At 46.8% G+C, this 23816-nt stretch overlaps 1 protein-coding gene across 4 annotated transcripts in view; it reads right to left on the reverse strand.

Moving 5' to 3' along the window:
• GGNBP2 (gametogenetin binding protein 2) overlaps window positions 1-23816 on the reverse strand; it is a 347388-nt gene that overhangs the window by 104691 nt on the left and 218881 nt on the right. For all 4 annotated transcript variants that reach the window (XM_069614701.1, XM_069614703.1, XM_069614699.1 and 1 more), the window contains one exon: window positions 3832-3982. In XM_069614701.1, the coding sequence (XP_069470802.1) occupies window positions 3832-3982 (151 nt within the window). The remainder of the gene's footprint in view (window positions 1-3831; window positions 3983-23816) is intronic.

The following is a 23816-nucleotide window of genomic DNA, read 5'->3' on the forward strand; positions in this document are numbered from 1 at the left end:
CTCTGGGAATTTTGTCAGCGTGAGCGACAAAAGTTATTATTATTACTCCCTCTTTGGTTTGTGGGTTTGTTCATCAATTGTCCCAGGGACTTTAGGGCATCGCATTCATTCAGTTTTGAGTGCCTCCTCTACCACTTTGCCAAACAAGACATTCGGTTCCACCGGCATGTCGATAAGATAAGCCTGGGTCTCGGGTTTAAACCCCGACTGAGCCAAGCGTGTCTCTTGATGAGTGCCCTCTGCGATGAGCCGGCCTGCATCATCTGCGGCGTCAAAGGTCACCTTTAGAATGCACCCGGACACCGATCTACCCTCAGACGCAATCTGGGTTAACTGGCCCTTTAGTGGTTCAGGTGCAGAGGCGATGAGGGCGGCTACCTGCTCCCACTGGTGGCAATTATAATTTGCCAGCAGAGTGGTGGTATTGGCGATTCTTGCCTGGTGAGCGGAAGTGGAGGCCACTTTCCTTCCTAACCCATAAATCCTCTTGCTCTCCTTGTCTGGGGAAGCTTCAGATGATAGAGGGGTCCCCGCTCTTTTCCTGGTGTTAGAGACTACCAACGAGTCGGGCTTAAGTTGACCCCTTATATAAAGTGGGTCCGACTGGGCGGCCCAGAGCAATTTTTCGATTCTGGGGTTGACAGTCCTAGTGAGATTAGGGGTGAGGAGGGAAGGGTCATTCTGCGTTGATGACCTTCAGAATTGGTATGGCTTGGGCGATGGGTTTCTTATCCTCCATGATTTCTTCTGCAAAGTCCCTCTCTTCTTGAGCCCCTTGAGTGTCTATGTGAAAGTGCTCTGCAGCTCCAACTAAGACCTCATTCAGTAGAGGCTGATTATCCACAGGTGAGCCAGTGGTTCTTTGTTAACAGGTGAGTCTAGATTATTCGCCTCTGCCTCGTCTTCCTCCTCCTCATCCTGGTCCTGGTCTCCGTAATAGTCGGCTCCCGCTTGGTCGTCCAGCATTTGTATGTCTGGGTCTTCAGCATTCTGGTGGTAGTATTGAACAGAGAATGGGTCTGAAATCAGTCCCTGAGCTGGAGTTTCATCACAAGGTCTTTTACTGGGAGGCTGAGGGTCTTTGGATCCTGAAGGAGTAGAGTTGTCAGGGGTACTCTGATAGCTCAGAAAATAATCAGGGTTTTATTCATAGAAATTAGCCAAAGAAGACATTCTTCTCATCACCCTGGCAATGTCATCAGAGCTCCATTCCCTGGAACTGGAGATGACCACCTCCTGCTGAGGTTCCTCTCCTATTCCCATATCCTATAGAGTGGGAGGGATAACTTTAGGCTTGGTGACAAGGTCAGGGGTCCTAGATTTAACTTTATCTGAAGACCCATCTGTGTCCTCGTGGACTTGGGGTGCAGAAGTTTTGTGCGACAACTTCTTTTGTTGTTTGTCCCCTTTACCATGAGTAGAGGAGCGTTTCCCTGATAGTCTGGCCTTCTCTGAATCTTTCGACGCCGAGATTCGGGGGTGTGTAGGCTAGCTTCTGTATCTTTAGAGAGTGAACGTCGAGACTCTGCGGCAGACGTGGAACGAGCTGCTTGGGGGTGGAGGTCGGATTAGTCTTCTGACTACCATACCTCGTGAGGCGATCGATCTGGAACGCCCAGGGGACACTGACTCTGGAACGCTCTCTATTTGCCTCCTTCTTCCGAGCACTCGACACACGTGTCGAATCTCGGCTGGGGTTAGTGTGTTTAAGTGTAGAATTAGATTGGTTAGCGCTTGTGTCGCTGGGTGTGTACCCCATAACTGCCCTGCCGGACAATCCTCTGAGGTCAGGGACTAGCGCTTGGGTGTCTTTCGACGCCCCTGTTCCCTGGCCGTCCGAAACGGTGGCGTTGCTGCCATCACTGAAGGATCCCACTGCTTCCATGGCCTCCAGCTGCCTGGCGTGATGGGCCCAACGTTTAGTGGAGCAGTCCTTTAGTGTTTTAGCCTTAAAGAGCTTACACGCTCTGCAGTTAGCCTTGGGGTGGTCCCTTGACAAACAGATTACAGGTGGTATGTTTGTCAACCCAAGGGATCTTGCGGTTGCACTTGGGGCAAAATTTAAACGGAGTACTCTCCATATGTCACCTAATGGCAGCGGGCGAGTGTATGTAGGAAATAAAGCAAGTGCGATTAGGTCCACCCCTGTTAGGGTTGGCTCTTATACTTGCATGTGTGCTGAGCCAGGATTGATGTCACCATCAGAATGTAGGCTGTGAGTCTGGAGTGTGAGATTAGAATGTTTGGGGTTGAATGGGTTCTAACCCAGGCAGTTAGATTATGTGAGCCTGGGTGGTGGGAGCCAGTGGGCTCCTGTCCCTTTCCTCTTTATCTCCTAATGACTTGTTGACATCTGATCCTGTAACCTAAGAAGCTAATAAAGTAACCACAATGCGTACCTGGCCTGTGTATCCCGAGTGTCCCTTGGAGTGAACCCTATGACCAAGAGCCGGTCATAACCCCCCACTCTCCCTACTTGCAGGGCAGAGGCCTTCCGAGGCCCAAAGTCCGTCGTGCAGTCTCGACGGTTGTTCGTTCTTCGGACTGGCGTCGATCTTCGTTCTCTCGACGTGGGATTGTAAGAATGGGTATTTTAGATAAATTATGAATAAATGGCTGAAAGCCAGGGAACTCCGCAACAATGCTTCTGTCAAGTATGGCGGAAAAAAACAATCTGAGGGTCCTACACGCGTGAGGGATCATGGGTACAGTGGACGTCACACTAGGGATAGTATTACTGGCACGCCCTATGTCGACGCCCATTTTCGAGTTTCGAAAAACAAACATACTCCACAGCTTCCGAGGGAGAGGAACTCACACCTAATAAAACGTAAAAGGGATCCAGATGCTTTCTACCCTTGAGAAGTGTAGGTCTCACATTGTTAGCCAGAGAAAGTTAAAAGGGGAGCCCCAAAGGCAAGAATAGGTAGTATGTGCCAAAAGTAGTCCGATTATGACATTAAAATACACTATGGAATCTTAAAAACGGCACCCATATAAAGAGTAAAAAATTCTGTGAGGGTGGAAAAAGGTTCCCCCTCACCGAGTTATATGGAAAAAGAATCCACCAGAAAAGCAAAAACTTCTGGGGTTAACACCAGTCAGGAAGAATTATCATTGCTATGAAAATCTTAGCCAACAGGGGTGTCAGTCTCAGGGCTGTCTCCCAATCAGCCAAACAGAAGTTGGTACATCTCGCCTGTTCAACTCCTTTGAGAGACTAATCGCTGGCTGAGTGGCTACTGCAGTCCTTATGTAAAGACAGTACTGAATAGCCAAGTTGAAATTGGCTATGCAATGAGTCACTAACTGGTAGAGTGACAATTACTTAAAAAGTGAACAAAATATTACTTGATCGCAAAAGAAAGCCCTTTTCTTTTTTAATTACCCCTTATGTGAACAATCCCTTATTGAATGTTATCTGGATCAGAATTCTCTCGAACCTTCTTTCTTCTCAAGAGCGGCCCTTGACAGCTCAACTACCACACAGCAAGTCTGTGAAAGCTTGTTGGATTCTGTATTGCGAAGAATAATGTCCTGCTCTGCCAAATCCATCCCATTCATGTGCAGTTAAAGTCACTAGATTCCAGAGTTGTGTTGTATAGTAATGTTTGCATGGCTAAAAAACCAGCTGCTCCTTAGTTCAGCACAATCAACTTACTCACTCTTACCGTGAACACTCAAGTCCTTAAAAAAAATACTTCAATTGCATAAAAAACAACTTTTCCTATTAACAGCAGTATTTCATAATTGCAACATCCAAATCGTTAAGATCAGACCCTAAAACCAGTTATTCCAAAAAATATACAAAGAACCAAAAATCATCCATACCTTTCTTTATTTTCGGCGACCCTAAAAGACTTGTACTACTTGGACAAGTGCATGAAGTGCTTTCATTGGGAACAATAACTTCTACAGCTATATGACTGTCGTCCGTGCTGCCACAGGATTTGCAGCTGCTGTCCAACAAGTCCAGGGCGTCCTAGAAGAACATTGGTGCACGTTAATGCCATCTAGTAGGAAAAATAGAGCACTCAAAACAGAGTAGGGCGAGAAGTAAACCAAACCTAACCAAGCACACTAGCCATTTCAATAAATCAAATCCAACATGACAAATGTAAACAAATATTGATAGATGACAAATGAAAATCAGTTACTTGCCTGTAAGCGTAGACCTCCACAAAAAGGTTTTTATAAATGCATATTCTTTGGGATATGGCTACCATCCAAGGTGGTAAAATACTGAAAGGAATCTATAAAAAAAAAACTGAAGAGAACACATAGATGTTTTCAGAAACAAAGGAGGAGGAAGACTGTGGCTGTGTATGTAATTGTGGAAAATAACCCATGGTCTGGAAAAAGAACTTAAGAACCAAGTCTTAGATGCCCCCCAGAGAATCACAAGTGAAACCAGGTCTGAGAAGAGACTAAATGTGAAAACCAAGAGAAAAACATGGTCTAGGAAGCCTGCCATCCAACCGGCTGCCTTCAGTGGCAATATCCAATATTGTACAATTCTGGATCTTTTGGAACTATGTTGGCTGGAACATTCATTTATAGAATAGGTATTGCCTGCGGTCCAACAAGACCTCTGGCTGGGTTTTGTACTAGTATGGTGTCTAAACTGGGAAAGCACAGGGAAAGACTTCTCTCATAAGGACCAGGATAACTCTAGGAACTGGATGTGAAGGGGGTATGGGGACCTCCCAAAAGTGGGGAAGAGGCAGGTGAGGGCCCCCAATCCCCTGAACTCTTTGAACTAACACTTACTTGTGTGACGAGCCAGCCTCTGGAACACAGACTTTCCTGCAACTGAACCTATCCTAAACTGCCTACAGCTGGCTTCCACACCACTAGGTCCCATCTTCTGCCTCTGAGAAAACCCATGCTATTGACTAGGGACGGACTTTAGAAGGGGAGGTGTCCATCTTGAAATAAGTGTAAAAGTACTTATTTGTAAATTCTTTAATTCCTTATGGTTGTACCTATCTCTGCAATTGAATACGTTAGTGTTACACAAGTTATTACTTACCATGAAGTTGCAGGTTTCTCCTTTAAAAATGATATAATTTGCACTTTTAACAGTGTTCTACTCTTCGTAAAAGTAATTAGGTTTATACAGTTTTATTATTAACTGAGTGTAAAAGCTTACCCAACTTGAATAACCAAGTTCTTCTTAAAGTGTATCATTGGGGTTTGTTATCCCCAATCTGGTTCATACAGATCTAAAACAGTTTTAGAGTTAAAACCTGTCCAAGAGTTGCATACTGCAAGTTAGGTAAGTGTTGGGCAAGATTGTATGCAGTATCCTTTGGGTGCACTACAATAACCTTGACCTCCTGGCAAAAGGGACCCAACCTTTGGTATAAGTCTGAACTACACAGGTTGGTAGTGTGGCTGAGCAACCAGGCTCATCTCAAGAGGGTCAATGTGAGCAGTAAGGTGAGACAGAATTTCACAATACAGTTACCCAAATAAACACTTATACTCCAGGTTTCTTGATAAAACAATTATTAATTTATTTCAGTCAGTTATATAAGCCTTCATCAGAAAGGGAGCAAAACATGTAACCCTTAAATATACTTCAAAACACTCAGTTGCTCTAAATAAGATGATGCCCATTGGGGATGGCAAACTGACACGTCCTTCCTACAAATAGCTAGGACACTGGACATTGATTTATTATTGTTACATTTAGAGCAATACTGAGTTTGGGGCAAAAGATAGAATAGAGGAATAAAACAAAAGGTTAAATAATTCATAAACAGGCAAGTAATTTTAAGAACCTTCCAAGGAAAGGCCAAAGCACAACGTTAGAGGTAAACGAGTTTCTCAGGGAGCCAGGACAGCAAATGTTAATTGCACACTGTCAAGGGAAGCTGAAGATCTGCTTTGCAGGTAGGTTAAAAGTTTTGCACAATGTTTTAAGAAGTACAACACGAAGGGCCACAAGCTGGGAGGCTTGTGGGGGGCAAAGCTTTAGCAACTCTGCAAGGTAACCAAGACAGGTCTCAACTGAGAGCAAGTAAGGCTACACAACAAGAGGTACTTTCTTAGACTTTACAGTACCTCTGCTTAGAATAAATAGTTCCAGCTGGCTTCTGTTCCTGTACAGCTCTGCAGATCCTGTTCCTGAGCCTTAGTCACGGGAACAAGAGGATGGATGTCTGGAGACTCCTGCTCTGCAATGGGAAGGTCAGCAGCAGCAATGGGTAAACTTCAATTCAGCGGTCTCAGTGTTTAAGCTCCTCGCATCTGACTGCAAATAGCAACACTGCGGTTCTCGGCTACCACTTCACACTTCCCTCGCATCTGGGGTCCAGCACTCTTGAGGTGGCTCAGGCTTGGTCAGTCCTGCATCAGGGAAGTCCGGAGGATCTTCCGGGGCGCTCGGGTCCGACTTAAAAGCAACGCACACAATCTGGTGTTCCTCTCCCTGGCACTTCGGTTCCAGCAGCGGAAATACAACCAGCAGCGAGGGGATGTCCAGATGTGCTTACTTTGGAGTTCATTGGTCCAACCAACTCAAAAGGGATAAGTTGTCCTTGCAGGGCTGCTCTAGTCGAGGTGAATTTGGAGCTTCAGCACAGCAGCAGGGCTTCACTGGGCAAACCAACGGTCCAGGAGTTGCAGCAGGCATCTTTTCCAAGTTATTCTTCGGATTCCTTCGACCAGTGGTCGACTCTGCCTTCAAAGCCAAAAAGCCTAGCCTTTTATGCAGGTTGCTCCCATTCATTTCAGCCTAGTTGTCAATCGCACATCAGGGTGGCTGTCCTGGCCGGACAGCCAGCCGGCCAATCACCTTTGGGTGCATTCCTGTAACCAAGGGGATTAAGCACAGGGAGTCTGGCACCTCCCTCATTTCCTGCCCCTGCCAGACATACAGGGGCCACAGGCAAGCTTCACTTGTGAATCCCGCCAAAGACAAAACGAATAAAAGAACCAAACCTGGTTTGGCGCACAGAGTACATCTCTAGAAGAACCTTCCCGAGAAGTGCCATTTTGACGAAATGGGCACCCATGGGCGCCTTACTGTGGCTGCGAACGCAGGCCACGGTACAAACCCACAATGGTAGTAAAATGTAAACCACTGCCACCAGCCATGAATTGTAGAAAGGGTAACAAAAGTGTTACATGAGAAACTAGACAAAGAAGATACTATACTAAGTGACCCCTCCAGCACCCTATGGTAAGATGGTGTGTGCTGGTCTAGAAAGTTAAATTGTAACTAAAGTCAATTTCACTTTACTGCTCTTGGAAACGGTCGTTTTACCAAGAGAAGGTATTTAAACCTTTGGGAAATCTAAGAGACTTCCCTGTACCACTGCACTGAAGGTGATGTGTGACAATGTAAAGATGATGCCTATTGAGTTTGTCAAACTTTAAAGTCAAAACAAACAGAGGATAAATCGCATTAAAATCACATATGAGAGTAAAAGTCCTAAAGTCCAGCAAAAGAGCTTGGGGTCTAAGGGAGAAGGGAATTAACACATTTCTGAGAATTCTCCCTAACAGCAAGATTTTCATGTGTGTGATAAATCCTCCCGGCCTGGGTCAACCCTAGAACACCTTCCTTGGACTTGGGGAGTATTTCTTCTTGTCCCTGGGCAAGTGGGAATCCTTTTACCCTCTCCTGGTCTTTTGCTCTTTTTATGGGTTAGCTTTTTATGTCTCTCCATTTGTATTTGCTTTATTTATATAGCGCAGCCAGGCCCGAGGGCAACCGGGCGCATATCTTAACAGTACATTACATAGCAATGACATATAATCACAGTGGAAAAAACAATTGTGGCAAAGTTACAATTAGCGTTACAAATATATGCATCAACGAGAGAAGTAATGTGCGGGAGCTATACAGTATCCCAGCAGGCACGTAGGGAGTCAAGTTATACATAATCCAGAAGATGGTTATTTTGAGGTAGCTAGCCAGAGCTTGGCTTTGTGTTTGAATAGGTTAAATGAAGGTAGATTTCTAATGGTGAGTGGTAGGGTGTTCATAGTGTACGATTGTAGTTATAGTTTCCTATAACTTTTGGGCTTAGGCTGGGGTGCCCCTTTCAGCTTCCCTGTGAATTTCTCTAATGTACTTGGGTGAACTACTTTTCCCAAGGGCTAAAGAGGGATTTTCATCCCCTTTACATTGTATATAGTGAGCCAGCACACCCCACCTTATGTGGAGTGGTAGGGGGATACAATGTGTCCCTTTCTTACTTACTGGTAACATTGTCACCATTACAAGTTTTCTTGAATGGCTGGTGGCAGTGGTTTTACCTTTGTGGCTTTTGAGTCTTATTACTCGCAGGCTCTTAAATCAGCCTTGGGCCACGATTCTGCTAGAATGGTGGGCTCCTCCTTTTTGCGCCATTTCTCACTTGCTTATCATTTGTGGCTTCGCAGGGATTCTAGGTGGGAACAACCTCAGTGGAAGTTTTGTCTTCAGCGGGTGTTAGGCAAGATTGTATGTAGTAACCCTGTGGGAGACTACACCAGTCTTGTCCTCTTGGTATTAGCTAACCAAACTATTGGTATAGGTCTGTACTACAAAAGTTGGCAGAGTGACTGAGCAGCCACGCCCATCTCAAGAGGGGTAAATGTAGCATTCAAATCCACAAATACAAGTATACAAATAACACTTACTCAAGGTTTTCTAGTAAAATAAATATTTTTTTTACAATCAGTTTTAAATAAGCCTTCTTGCAACAATAAAAATACACTTAACACTTTCTCAGAATCAATATAAGCAAGTAGATATTCGAGATGCTTCATACAAACTTCCTACACATTAAGGTGACTTCAATTACTAGGACAGTATTGGCATTTATATGTCACTTTTTGTACTTCGAAAGAAATAGGTTAACAGGAGTGTTAGGGAGAATTCTCAGAAATGTGTAATTCCCTCCACCTTAGTGACCCCCAGCAACTTTGCTGGATTTTGAGGACTTGATTTTTTTAACCCGGAGTGTGAGACCCTTACACCTCCCCCCCCCCCCACTCCCTTATTTTAATGGGATCTGAGCTCTCTCTCTCTTTTGGGTATGGAGCCTGACAAACTCCAGAGGCAACATATTTTACATTGCATCACAAAGCACTTTCAGTGCAGTGGCACAGGGATGTCTTTCATATTTCCTAAATGTTTAAATACCTTGTCTGGGATAAACTACTGTTTCCGAGAGCAGTAAAGTGACATTGACTTTACTTACTTTTTTTTATTATTGTTTAATCAAAAATAAGATTTTTACAATATAAATGTAAAGGTCTCTTCAAATGTCTCGAGACTTGTCCAAAAGAGAAGGCTAGCTTAAGTTTGTTCATGTCGGTTGGGCTTGTTGACTGTTGTGGTTAAGCAACAGCATGTACGTCGGAGCACTGCTTCACTTTAGTAAATTTGTCGCAATGTATTCCAGTATCTTTACTGTGGCTATTTGCCAAGTGGTTCTGTCGCCACCTATAAGCCTACACCACCACGTTTCTTCTTCCATTAGTGAATCAGCTCTTGCTGCATGGGGGGGGATGTACCGTTGTCTTATTGTGCGTGTCTTTTCACATACCATTAGGAGGTGACAAATTGTTTCTTGTGGTGTAGGCAAGGTGTTTTGACAGAAACGACAGTTGGGTGCTGGAGATAAACCTCTAATGTACAGGATTTCATTCGATGGTAAAAGGTTTAGGCGTGCTCTTAGTAACAGGTTGCGTGCTCGTTTATTTGGAAATTTCTGTATATAGTTTTGCAGCTCGTTCAGTTTTTTTGTGTTGACAGGCAGATGAGCGGTGAGTTTGTTTTGTGGCAGATTTGGTCGTCTTTGCCCAATCTGCTTCCTTGATTTTACGCAGGATTCTGCATGGATTGATGATGAGCTCTTCTATATCCGAGGCGATGTGATCCAAAAGCAAGGTGTTTTCCTTTTGCCAGTTTACTAACATCTCTGATTTCCCTGCATCCATCTCATGCCTGATCATTTTGAAAATTACACTGCGTCGACCATTTTGCATTTCCTGTAGAGCATTAGTGAGTTACAATTCACCGTGAATTCCATGGACTGGAGGCTTAGCTCACGTCTTATTGCCACTCCCGAGGTGGAATTCGGGAGCTTAAGCACCGATTTCCAGAATAAGGCTTCTAATTTGGGCCAGATGTTCTTTGGGATGGTCGGCATGGCCTCGGTGCCGTATGTTACAACAGGCACCACTTTCATTTTATAGAAATTGATTATCGGTTGTATCGAGAATTTCCCAAATTTGCGATCAATCGACTTGGCCTGAGCAGCTAGTGTTTTGATCTTTTTGAACAGTGCTATTTGCATAGTGCTTTCACTCTTCGTACTATCAAGGTGTACCCCCAGGTACTTGAAATTCTGAACAGTTTCGATTTTTTGCATCTCCAAGGAACCATTTTAGATTTTCAATTTTCTTTTCCTTTTCCTGCAAAATCAAGGCCTTGGCTTTACCTCTGTTGATTTCTAGAAAATGTTCAATTGCGTACTGTTGGAGACCATTAAGTTGCCGTTGCAGACCTACTGGAGTCTGATCGAAAAGCGTGAGATTGTCAGCGTAAACGAGTCGTTCGATCACAGGGTTTCCAATTTTAGGCGGGAAGGCACGCGTGGTGGTTGTGCTTTCTTTGAGATCGCCTATATAGGCTAAGAAGAGGGCTGAGGCCAAGGGGCAGCCCTGCTTGACTCCTCGTGAGATCAGGATTTCATCAGATTGGTCTCCTTCACGGCTTAGACGCACCCTCATCGAGGTGTTATGGTGCAAAGCTTGAATGGGGTCCAGTATGTCTTCTGGGCAGTTCCAGTCTCTTAATTTCGTCCAAAGGTGGTGTCTCGATGCGATCGAAGGCTTGGGTGAAATCAACGAACACAACGAAGAGACGGTGCCCAAGTTGTAGGGCTTTACTTTTCAGTATGCTGAATATTAGGATGTTGCCTGCCATCCCAGCATTTTTTTAAAAGCCAGATTGCAGATGGTCATTGCAATTGGCGGAAGCAGCCCAGGTTTGAAATTTCCTTAAAAGTAAGGATCCATAGACTTTTCCTATAGAATCAAGCAGCGCGATCGGCCTGAAATTTAGAGGGTCCTTTATGTCTCCCTTTTTGTAGATGGGAATTATTGCTGTGGTCCAGGATTTAGGCACTGATCTCGAGTCTGCACAGCGTCTGAATATTTCACTGATCAAGGCTACCAATTCTTCCGGGTGCGTTTTGAGTTCAAAGTTGGTAATCCCGTCCGGTCCTGGTGCTCGGGAATTTTTTAATTTTTTTAATGACCTCCAGGATGTTTTCTTGGTCTTCGATATTAATCCATTTTGTGTTGTTGTACTGGACCTCCTCTATATTTTCTGGTGTGACGGATTTGAACACTTCAGTGAAATATTTTTCCCAGGTGAACTGAGTGATATTTGTTATTGAGTTTTCTAATGGGGCTTCCATTGCACTCATTAAGGACCAGAAATCTCTGGAGTTGTGCGTGATTAAAGCTTTGGTGATCCTTTCTGCGTCCAACTGGTACAGTTTGCTTCAAAAAGCTCGAACCCAGGCTCTGTATTCTGATTTAAAAACTTTTGAGTGTGGCGTTGCCCTCTACAATTGGTTGATGTTTTTTAATGGTCCTTATGGCTCTTCTGTACTCGCGTCTTCTCGCGACCAAATCTTTGTTGCAATTATGCTTTTTGATGACACCTGTGGTATTCAAAGTTGTTTTGGGGCGTGTGTATGCCACTAGCAGTGGTTGGTAGTCAACTGCTTTAGGTTTTAACCTCAGGACGTCTCCTTTATATCTGTGTGTTAATTCTTTGATCGCTGCGGCACTTAATTTGAGCCGTGTTCCTTGAGCATTGTTCTCAATGTCCATTCCTGATTGAGGAATCTTTGCACTTGGGATTTGCCAACAGGTCTCCAGGAGATTATGGTCACTTGCAATTGTGCCTCGCACATCGAAAGAGCTGGTGGCGCATAGCAGCGGTTTAGAGACAAAAATTAATCGATTGTTTCAGCCGAGTCCGCTCGTGCCCAAGTGGGCATTCTATTTGGCTGTGGGAAGGCGAGGTCGAGATTATGCAGTTCACGCAAATGAATTAAATCACGCCATGCTCTACCTCGCTGTTCGGCCGCTGAGAGCTGTTTTTTTTGCTCGAGTTCTCGTCTGAGTGCATATCGCATTTAAATCGCCACATTTCATTAGAGAGGTCACCGACAGCTTGATCATTGCTTCATCAATTACATGTTCGCAGATTGTGATACATCTTCACTGATTGCGGCTGGATTCCAATATGTGTTGGCAATAACTACTGTGTTTCTTGGCTCTTTCGTTTTTTTGTGTTTCCACGTGACACTTACTGCCAAGATTGAGAGATTTGCGATCAAGGTAGTCCCAATGGAGTCCACGTCCGGTGCGGCAAGCAAACATGAGCCCTGACATCGGCCATCCTAGATGGCCTTTGGCTGCTGGGGCTATGGCAATTTGGTATCCCTCTATAGTTGGGGGATTGATTAACCAGGTCTCCTGGAGACAAATTATGTTGTCTTCTCCAAGGTTGACATCTCCCGGGGCGGTTAAATGCGAATGGCCTCTTGTGTTCCACGAGCATAGTTTTACTTTGCTATAAGGGTCATCTTCCTGTAGTGTTGATGTTAACGTATGCTCTCTGTGGATGGATTGCTATTTCTTCCTATGCAATGAGAGCTTTCGGTAACCAGGCCCATATTCCTTAGTTGTTGCCTGCAAGGTCGATCCACCTGTTGTGTGGGACTGTTTTGCACTGTTTGCGAGAAGGTCCTTGATGTTGCACTGAATTTTCTTGTTGCACTCTGTTCTCTATCACTTTGGTTGTTATGGGAGTGACACGTCCGTTTCCGATCTTCCATCTTCATGACTTTGTCTTTGCTTTTTTGCACTTCAAGTCTTGATGAGGTGGCTTCTGCGTTATTTTGAGACTTGATTGCTGTATACCGTTTATCATGCCCTTGTGGTGAATTGCACCGATTCTTTTTATCGTGGTCGTCCGTATGCACCTTGTAGTTGCCCTTGTCTACAGTTGTCCTGTTGATCTCTCTTGGCGTGTGGTCTTCATGATGCGTTATGTCTTCTAAATTGAAGCCGAGGCCATACATTTTGTGCTTGTTTTTGTAAATCAGTTTGTAAATTGTTGAAGAACCAATGTACAAAAGAGTCACTGCTTTGTACTTGTTATGCCAAGGTTCAACGATGAACAGCTCTTCTGTTTTTATATCTTTCAGTTTAGTGATCTGGTGAAAGATCAACATGACTGCTCTTCTAATGAGGTTGTCCTTGTTACTAGATCTTTGTTCCATTTTGAGTAACCACTTTGCATCTGTGCGTTTACCATGAGATCTTTCATGAACCTCTGTTCTTGATCAACAATGTACTTTCTTGTTAGCTCTTTCCGGTTTGTCTCTGGGCCTTATTTGTGCATTTGGATCACTTTTTCGAGCTTCATCTGGTTTTGTGTTCTTTTTCGTAGGCGATTGTCTTTTATTTTGAGACACACAACGTTTTGCTTCCGTTTCACATGATTGTTCGGAAGAGTACGATTGGGGCTTATTGTTGTTACCTTGGAGTATTGCGTTGGATAATCGATTACGTCTTTCTTCCAGGGTTTCAAAGTCACGTTCAAGATACGCTGTTCTTTTTTTCTTTTGAAATTGATGATTTTTGCTGTCAGCGAGTTGTCTTTGCATCTGGTCTTTTAAGCTAACGGCGGGTGTTGTAACTTGCGATGAATCGTCTGAGTAGACGCTGACGTTCATTAGAATATCATCTTTTAAGGAATCTGTTACTGATTTAGGTGAATCGGGTTCCACCTGCTTTATGTTCAGATGGACACCCTTGCTGCACGTGGGGTATGGAGCCGCGCTGCTGGATGAAGTGCTAGGTGTCTGCACTTGTACAGACGTGTTAGATGTAGGTTTTAGCTGGTCCACATCATCATGCGTTGTGCTGCTAGAACGAGCCGGGGCTTCCGTAATCTTAGGGTTTGCTTTTCCAAAAATGGAATATGCCGGCTCTGTCGGCTCGATGCCCGTCTTGGAATTTGTGTTTTTTTTTTTTATCTACAACTAATACCACCGTAGGAGTATCGGACGTGGCCAATGTCGTGGCTATTTTAGATTTGGTTCCTGGTCCAGGCGAATACTGTCTTGGAGTAAGTTTCGTTTTGTTGTCTGTGGTTAAGTCAATAATAGAGGTCGTTTGAGATCCTGAGTCTTTGGTAACTGTTGTTGTGAACGACTTATGGTCATGTGCAACTTTAGTTGACATTTTTGTTCCTCTTTGTTCTGTTGGCTTTGTCGCCAAGTTGTCCAGTCTGTTGTTGTGGGCATTATGCTCTTCTTTTGCTGTTATGTAGCCCTCCAGGTAAGTTACTTTAGTCAGGATAATCGCTAACATGGTTTGTTGATCCTTTGTAGTGTCATTGATTGCCTGGTAAAGTTTACAGAATGGGGCAAGGGCTATTGTGATAGCAGACATTACACTCAAGTCTGGTTTTCTTGTTGGCGTTTCAGGAATAGGAAGAGCAGGCTGCGAGGAGTAGACCTTTCCCGGTATGGCTGATCGTTTGATCTTAGTCTTGGTGTGTGAAGCTGATTGGCAGAACTGTGCGTTTTGTGGGCTGAACTGTGCCCTGGGAACTCTAGCGAGTTTCTCCTTTTGTCGAAAGCCCTGGCCTGTTGTGTTGCTTCAACCAAACGTGGTCTTCCGACAGCAGAGTTTATGCTAGGAGCAACTTTCTCTGCAGGCAGTTTGTTTTCCAGCAGTGATGTTAGGGATGCCTGCCCACTAGGATTATCTTCAGCAGGGGAAGGTCCTGTTTTCTGTTGCTTGTCGTGTGGTTGCACAGCACTGCCAAGTTGTTGAAACGCTAAATCTACATTTTCAATCACTAGCCAGGTGTGTTCCATAGCTGTTTCAAGACCAGTTATGGCTTCTTTAGGTGCGAGGCACGTGTCATTTGAACTTTCCATATTCCAAGCAGTGTCGCTGTTGGCTTTATCAACTGTCAAATCTTGTGCCTGATTCTGTCCGATATAACTGGGTGACTTTCTTGCTCCATTTCGATGTTGTGACAGTGAGTAATGGTTACCTCTGGCCGTGCTTCTAGCGAGGTAGCACATGGTGTAATTAAGGATATGTGCGGGGTCAAAGGTTCCCGAGTTGGCCTTTTGTCAGTCAATTCTGCAATATTTGGGGCAAGGGAAATTATCCTTTACGGCGGCGCGCTTTTCAGCATCAGAGTTTTCCGTAGTCTTTATTTTTTTTTGTTGACAGCTGAGCCTTGAAAAAAATCAGCGAGTATTCACAATGTGGTTGGTTTTGTTGCAGTAACGGAGCTAATGAGGTTAGTAGCTCTGTCTTTTTTATTTTGCAATTGCAGAGTTTTTCGCTCTGGACAAAGGCCAAGTCTTTTTAAATTAATTTTCTTGTGTTTAAAATGCTGGCCATTGCCCTCTCTGGATCTCTTTTTTGTGTTCTGAATTTGAGTTGTCTCTGTACAAGGAGGCTCTGTGTGACAGGTCTGATGTTGTAACATTGTTCAGCTGTGACGCGCTGTTTGGTATGGCATGTATTTGGGCGGATAAAGTTGTCACAATGCAGAACTCCGCCCTCTCTTTCACTGCTGTTGGCACACTAGACCTCGGACGCGTCGACGCATACATGAGCACATCCATCCCCCGCCTGCGCCTCCTTACCCGCACTGGGCTTTGAGCACAAGCAGGTCGGCAGGGGTAATGGGAGGCCCGCGCTGAACTTCCGCCCAGTCCAGCGGAGCGATTCCCGCGGGCCGGCCAGCTCGGCGTCTGCTGCATCAACTCGCTCTGCCCTCCCTCCCTCCAGAAGGCGTCAGTGCGGTGGAAGCCAAGGTGCCGGGCCGCGGCGATGTGAACTCCGCGCTGGGGGCTTGGTGGTGCGGTGGTGCGGCCGTGCAGGCGAGCTGCTTGCGTCCAGTCTCTCCCAATCCCCAGGACTTCCAGGTAAGTGGGGAGGATTTGTGTTGACAGCTGTGATGACTATTGAGCCTGGAGGCTTTTGCGAACCGCACGGGAGGTTTTGTTGTTGTGCAGATTTATTGCTTGCTTGGGGACCCTGTGGGCTTGCTGCAAGCACATTCCCTTTTCACTTGGAGGATTAACTTGATATTTACCTCCATCAAGCCTTAGACGTGAGCTTCTTAAACAACGCCAGTCTTCTTCCTCAGCCACCTCGCTGGAAGACACAGCTCTGGTGTTTTTATTCACCATTGTCTTTGGGTCAGTGATTATTTTGTCAGTAGTAGAGGATGCGCAGGCAATTACAAGTGGGGTGGTCAGCACGTTTCCAGACGTGTGGGTATTCAAGGATACAAACGTTCAAGTTTCACTCACACCACTTACCATAAACAGGTGTGTAACGTGGGTGGCGGACTGGCACAATGACCTACAGATGTAATTTAAGGGGCACCTCCGTCCTCCGGCTCCCGACGGACCACGACAGACCACTTGTCGCCCACTCTCCGTGCTGTAAATGCTCTAAAGTAGTCTCTGCTGGACTCTGAGTCAGAGTCTCTGTCTCTGTCTCCTCAGCAATGAAAGTGGTAAGCAGACTGTCCCACGACTCCACGACAGACCACTTGTCGCCCACTTTATATTTGTAACTTTCTAGACCCAGCACACGCCATCTTACAATAGGGTGATGGAGGGGTTACCTAGTATCCCCTTTGTCTAGCTTCTCATGTAACATTTATGTTACCCTTTCCTCACTGAATGGCTGGTGGCAGTGGTTTACTTTTAACTACCGTGGTGAACATTTACCACGGGCTGCGTTCGCAGCTGCAATAAAGCACCAAGGGTGTCATTTTTGTAAAAATGGCCCTGTCTATTTTCAACATTTCTTTGTGGAAGATTTACCCTGCGTGCCAAACCAAGTTTGGTCCCATTGTTCACTTTGCCGGTATTCACAAGTGTATCCCGCCTCTGGCTCCAGAGTGTCTGGGATAGGCAGGAAGTGAGGGAGGTGCCTGAAACTCCCTGTACTTAGTCTCCTAGGAGGCCCAAATGCACTCTGTAGTGATTGGCCAGCTGGGTGGAATGAATGGGAGAGAAATGAATAAAAGGCGAGGCTTTTGGCTTGGAAGGCAGAGTCCACCACTGGACGAAGGAACCAAAGAAGAACTTGAAGAGGACGCCTGCTGCAACTCCTGGACGGTTGGTTTGCCCGGTGAAGCCCTGCTGCTGTGCTGAAACTCCAAATTCGTATAGACAGACAAGCCCCTGCAAAGACAACTTCTCCCCTTGAGTTGGTGGGACCAATCAACTCCAAAGACAGACACCTGGACAGCCTTCTACCAACTTAAGAGTATTCTAAATGCCAACAGTAAGATCTTAATGTCCACAGCACCCTAGTTATTGAAGTCACCAGTGGGGGTAGGTTCTGTCTGTGGGCCATCCCAAAAGGGTATTTGTATTGAAGTGTATTTGTGTGTTACTATTCTATTGCTCCCTTCTGAAGAAGGCTTTATAACTGACTGATAAATAATGTAATAATTGTTTATGCAAGAAACCTTGAGTGTAAGAGTTTATTTGAATACTTGTAACTGAATCTCTAACTCCTCTACAGCTCCCATTGACCCCTCTTGAGATAAGCCTAGCTGCTCAACGTGCTACCAAAACTGTGTAGTACAAGCTTAAACCAAAGGTTGGGTTTCCTATACGTGTAGTCAGAATTGTGTAGTGCACCCAAAGGGTACTGCATACACGTTTTGCCTAACAGAGGATAACTTTTAAAAGACACTGGAGTCTCTTAAAAATGACACCCATAAAAAAGGTAAGATTCTGAGTGTGGAAAATGGTTCCCACTCAGAGGTATAAGGAAAAATAATCCACCAGTAAAATCATGAAGTTCTGGGGTTGCCACATCCCAGGAAGAATTTGTATTACTATGAAAATCTTTCATCAACATTTCTCTCCATCTCTCCCATCATTTCGTTTTTTTCCACTTTATTTTTATTAACCTTTTCAGCAAACAACGCTTCCGCCAAGCAACAATTGGCATGAACAAAAAAAAATTACAACCTACAAGAACGATCATATCCATTTCCCCCCCCACAGCAAAAAATTCCCTCATGGTGACCAACAGCGACTGCCTCAACTCCTTATCCTGCAGTAAGGAATCATTACAAATCCATCGAGACCTCGAAGGACAGGGAGGGGGGGGGGGGGGAGGGTGAGGGGACCCCAACTTGACCCTAACCAGGTCATGATTAGACCATGGAATCGTCTCTACCCTAAAATCTGAAATGCAGTCTCTTATTGAGGAGTCCACCAGGACATAATCGATCCTGGAAAATGCCCGATGTACCCTGGAGAAAAAGGTGAAAAGATATTCATGATCGTGCTTGGAGGGATGAGTATCTACCAGGCCCAGCTCCCCGTTAATCCGACGGAAAGAGTCAGTCTCGTCTGGGACCGCATGTCTGGGCAGGTGAGGGTCTTTCAGTCACCCTCATCCCTCCCGAGGTTTGGGGGACTTCCTGTCACGATCCGGACACAATACCATATTGCTGTTATTTATTATGGTTTGCTTTAACCCATCAAATACTGTAATAATTGGTTAAACATGTGAATGAACACTTCTATTTATTTTTTTATTTGGCTTTCATATTTTGTAAATATATGTATACGTTTTGTGACCTTCTCTTTTGATTGATATATAAAATTAGCCCCGATTTTAGAAAGGTCCAAGAGGGACCGAAAAACGTGTCATCACAAAGGGCATCAATGTAATAAAACACTTGTTGAAAAAACTGGGCGCAGTCTCAACTTGAGATCTTTTCTCTTTACTTTAACCATATTGAAATCCCCACCTACTGTAAGAGTGCCTTCAGCAAACCCTCAAATTTTCTCCCCCATCCCTTCCCAAAAAGACGTCCTGCCCCTCGTTCGGGGGCATACACGCCCACCAAGGTGTAGATCTGGCCGCCTCTCACCTCCCCCTTGACCATAACATAACGCCTTTCCAGGTCAGACCTAACAGACTTGGGGGAGAAGTAAGCATTCGGGGAAATAAAGAGGGCGACCCCACGCTTTTTCGCAGAATAGGAGGATCGGAACACATGCTGGATAGCCTTGGACTTAAGTGGCGGTTCCTGCCCCCTGGCCCAATGGGATTCTTGTACAAAAAGCAAGTGAAGTTTGAGCCTAGAAAATTCCCTAATCACCATAGACCTCTTGGTAGGAGAGTTTAATCCTCGTACATTCAGGGACCCCACCGACAACGACTGGGGAGAGTCACCCATTAGAAAAGCCTGAAAACCCCGCCGACTCCATAGAGGAGCCCCTTATGACAGCTCCAACCCCCAGCGTCTGCGCACAAGTGAAAACCAGGAAAGACCCCATGGGTCTCTCACACCAACACACCCAACTGCCTTGAGGAACCCTCATCAACCAAGATAAACAACCTCTTCAATCCCTCCCTCCCACCAACCCCTCCCCAAAAATACCAACCCCTTCCTCCCTGACACCCACCCACCCCTTCCCTGAGCGACTGCCGCACCTCCCGGCCACCAAGTGTCGCCTCCACAGGGGCGATTCACAACAGCAGAAAACACATAATTCTGAGCCCCCACCACCCCTTTGTAAGAACAGATGAAATCATGTAGTATTCTTCATCCCCCTTCCCACCGCAACTGGCAACCCCAAGGCATGAGACATAGGCAACAAAGAAAAACTTTGCACAAGCAGACACCAAACCCCAAAGCCCAGAGGATCGCATATCGAACCAACCAAAACCCCAACATCCAAATTAAGTCACCGGCTGTTCTGGGGAGGGAGGTGCCACTTTTCTATACTTCCTATGCCCTTTGATGCCACGTCGCCCTGTGCTGTCTGAGGGTGCACCTAGATCTCTTTCCTTACTACCTCCATAACTTGCATCGAGGTGGAGTCCCCCAATTATTCTCCAGTCACTCTCTGGATATCAGACTCCACAACCAAGGAGTACTTAAAACCATCAAACACGAGAGAGTGAGAACGGGTGGCACCACCTGTATCGCACTCCCATAGAGTGCAGGAACCTCGTAAGGGGCCCACAGAGTCTGACTCGCAAGTGTGAGCGCCGAAAGATATATATATTTTTTTTTTTTTTTTTTTAAGCACCCTCCCAGTCAATAAGACCTTTCCTGCGGGCCAGCTCAAGAATCTTGGCTTTCTCCATAAAATAATATTTCACCAGGACAGAACTAGGGCCACCAGGACGCCCTCCAGCTCTATGGGCTCCAAATTGTAGGTTCGCTGGTATTTTCACCATCAAAACAGTTCACTAATGATTGCCTTGACCACTCAAAATGTCAAACGGAGTCTCCCCATCCTGCTCTGGAACTCTGAGGAACCTCAGGTTGTAGCGTCTCTCCCCGTTTTCAATGTCATCTAACTTAAGGGTAACCTTCTAATCCCTCCTCTCCAGCTCAGCTAGTCTCATGTCAAACTGCGTTTCGAAGAGGTTAGCGGAGGTTTGGTTGGCCTCAATCCTCCACTGAGTCCATCTTCTTATCAATGGATTCGACCCTTCTCCTTATGTCTGCCCTGAAACAGAGGCTCTCCTCCAACAGGGCTGCCATGTTGCGACTCATTGATTGTGAATCCATTGCATCCGGGTGGTTCGAGGCCTGCATGTTATTCCTGCTCTCAGGAAGATTGGGGGCCCGCCGAAACCTCTGCAGGGCCTGTGCCCAGTACATCCAAAGCACGGGCGGGCACCTACGACCAGCTCATGTCCCACCGCTCTCCCCTGCAGCCCCCTGGACCCACACTCCGGTCCCGCCCCCAGCAATTCCAATACCTGTGGTACCTCCGCCGTCCGACCTGGCCCAGGGGTCCACCGAAAATGGGCCACCTCCACCTGAGGAACCGTACTTTACGCTCTGCCAACTGTAGCAAGATCAGAAGCGGAGGGGGGGGGCAGCACACCTGGAGGGACGGCACACCAGACGGGTAAACTCCTGAGTTCACATCAACGCCGGGAGGTCGGCCCTGGCCCGCTCCTACCGTCCAACTCCAGTTCTGCTCTTCAGCTGCAGCCAGTCAGTGTCCACCGGGGGGCCCCTCACCGTCCACCGGCTATCCACTCCTGCAGGGGGGTGGGGGGGACACTTCTCGGCCCGCCACTCGCGCACCGGGGTCTCCCAAGCCCCCCCCCCCCAGACCCAGCCACCCTCCCCAGATATGTGCACTAGTGGTTTGGCCACAAGCACAGCCACCCACTCACCGTCCTCAGTCCTGACCATGAGGCAGCCCCTGGCAAGTGCAGTGTCCGGGGGGGCTCTGCCGCCGCACTCCGTGTCCTTCCCCCGGCTCGCCTCCGGACCTGCCAGCAGGGAAGGTCTTCCCCCGGGTCTCTACCCACCGCAGGGCTGCCTGCATGGGGACGCAGACTGCGTCCAAGCGCAGCCACACGGCGGCTGCCTACCACCACGGCTCACCACACTGGGCACCCGAGCCGTCCTCTGCTGCTGCACAGCTTCCGGGATCCGGCTTGCGAACACCCCGCTCGTGGATCTCCTCTGGCTGCGAGTGCACGAAGAAGGCCACTGCCCTTCCCCCACCGCCAGCAGGCACATCTCTGCGCGGTCTCTCTGGCGGACAAGGCCACTCCGCTGATCCCGCTGCCAGCAGGGAAGGAGGTGCTCTCAAGAGCTCTGGCACCCTCGGGCCCCAAAGTCACATTCCGCTGCTGCTCCACCATACCAGGGAACCTCGGAGGGGATCGGAGGGGGGGGGGGGGGGGCAACTCCTGCGATGCTGTGGGCAGGGGGGCCCTGTTTTTAGAAATAAGCACCCCGGGACTGAGACCAGCCGAGATCCGTCAGTACATCTCGGCGGCCCCTGGTGGCTCCACTCCCATCTATTCTAACTGCTTCTCCATCACCTATCCACCCTCTCTCGAAATCTTGAAGAAAGTAATAGACACGTATGTCAATGCTTCCTCCAGGCAGACTGTTACTGACATTCTCTTCGTCGAACTTATGGCCTCTGCATATGGTCTGTCTTCTCCCCTTTCTCCTCCTCACCCATTAATGGTGGTACCAGATGAGAAGTGCTCTTGGCCCACTTCTCTTCATCCAGGTGCACCATCAATGTCCATAGTAATGGCATTATCATGGCCCATGGCCGTACCTCCTTGAAAGGCATTTACTGTCTCTTTTCAATTTGCCCCCCACCTGCTGCCTCTGACTGGGTTGCGGACACCATCATTCCCACTCAATACTACTCCTCCGCTGAATGCCTTGTCTGCAGGGTGTCCCTCCTACCCTCTCCCTCACTATCGCCACCATCTACAGGCCTCCCAGGCTTACCCCTCTTTTCCTCTTGGAATGGGCATGCCTCTACTCTCTACTGGCCTCCTCCCCCAAACTTCTCTTCCTTGGGGATTTTATCATCCATCCTGATTCTCCAGATTTGACCACTGTACTCTTTCGCAACCTCCGACTCTTTCCCTCATAATTCTGTTCCAACCCACTCTGCCGGGCACACCTTGGATGCTCATCTCAAACATCCCCCTCTCCAACCCTCAAACTACTCCTCTCTCCTGGTCTGACCACACTCCTCCCATCTTGAGCTCCCTGCACCCCAGACCACGCCTCTACCCGCACTGCCAGTCTCCTTCTCCATCCGTCATTTGACGGATGAAGCATGTGTCAATTGCTGCATTTGCCGCCACCTTCATCCCTCCTCCCTCCCCTACCATTGACTCTGCACTGGATAATCTCAATTTCTAACACTCTTGACATCCTTACCCCTGCTGCCATGAGGATCCGCACGAAACATGCATCCAAATGCAACTCCTGGCATGACTGACTTGGCAGCTTTGAAACACAAGTGCAAAGCTGCTGAGCAGAAGTGGCAGGCATGAAGTACATCTTCTGACAAACTAGGCTGCTGCCCGCTCCAAAGCCAATAGCATCTCACCATCCGCTCCAAGAAGATGGCTCCCATCTCTGGGGCAACTAATAACACGGTTGAACTTTTCAAGATCTGCAAAAAACATGTCAATCTAATGCAGTCTCCACTCCCCTTTCAGGCACTCTGCAACAACTGAAATTGCCTCCCAATTCTCCACCAAAACTCAGGACAGCCTGTCAACCCTCCTGCCCCTGCTTACCTCATCTCCCTTGCCCCACCACCCTCTTCCCTCCTCCCATTGCCCCAGATTAGGTCTCAAGAGTAGTCTGCTCTATGAAAGTCTCCTTCAATCAGGCACCCCTTCTCTTCCAGAACCATCAAGGACATCTCTCTTGCTCCTTCCTTGGCTGATCTCTGTAAGGAACAAGTTACTTACCTGTAACTGTTGTTCTCCAGCATGGGTCTGGCATGGATTCACATGCTCATGAATATTCCCCGTCGTCAGGCTGGGAATCCTCGGTAAAGAAAAAACCAGTATCAGTTTCTGATCTGTCTTTCGTAGTAATAACCAATCACTGGTCTCTGCAACATACTGACCACAGCCAATGACTGCCCTCTACCTAAGCACCGCCTCTGGCAGCCATCTTCAGATTTGGAAGCACGTGAAGTGGCAGTATGACCAAGTGAAGAGCCGCAGAGGGGTAGGCGGGAGGGTTCGCATGTGAATCCATGCCAGACCCATGCTGGAGAACAACAGTTACAGGTAAGTAACTTGTTCCTTCTCCAGCATGGGGTCTGGCATGGATTCACATGCTCATGAATAAAGAATACATAGCAGTACACACATGCACAACCACGGGAGGTGGCAAAGGCTCAACATTAAGCAGTACATCAAACTCAACATTAAGCATCTTACCTCCTCACCAG

This window comes from Ambystoma mexicanum, chromosome 9 (assembly GCF_040938575.1).
Source record: "Ambystoma mexicanum isolate Mex_15411 chromosome 9, UKY_AmexF1_1, whole genome shotgun sequence".
Lineage (NCBI taxonomy): Eukaryota > Metazoa > Chordata > Amphibia > Caudata > Ambystomatidae > Ambystoma > Ambystoma mexicanum.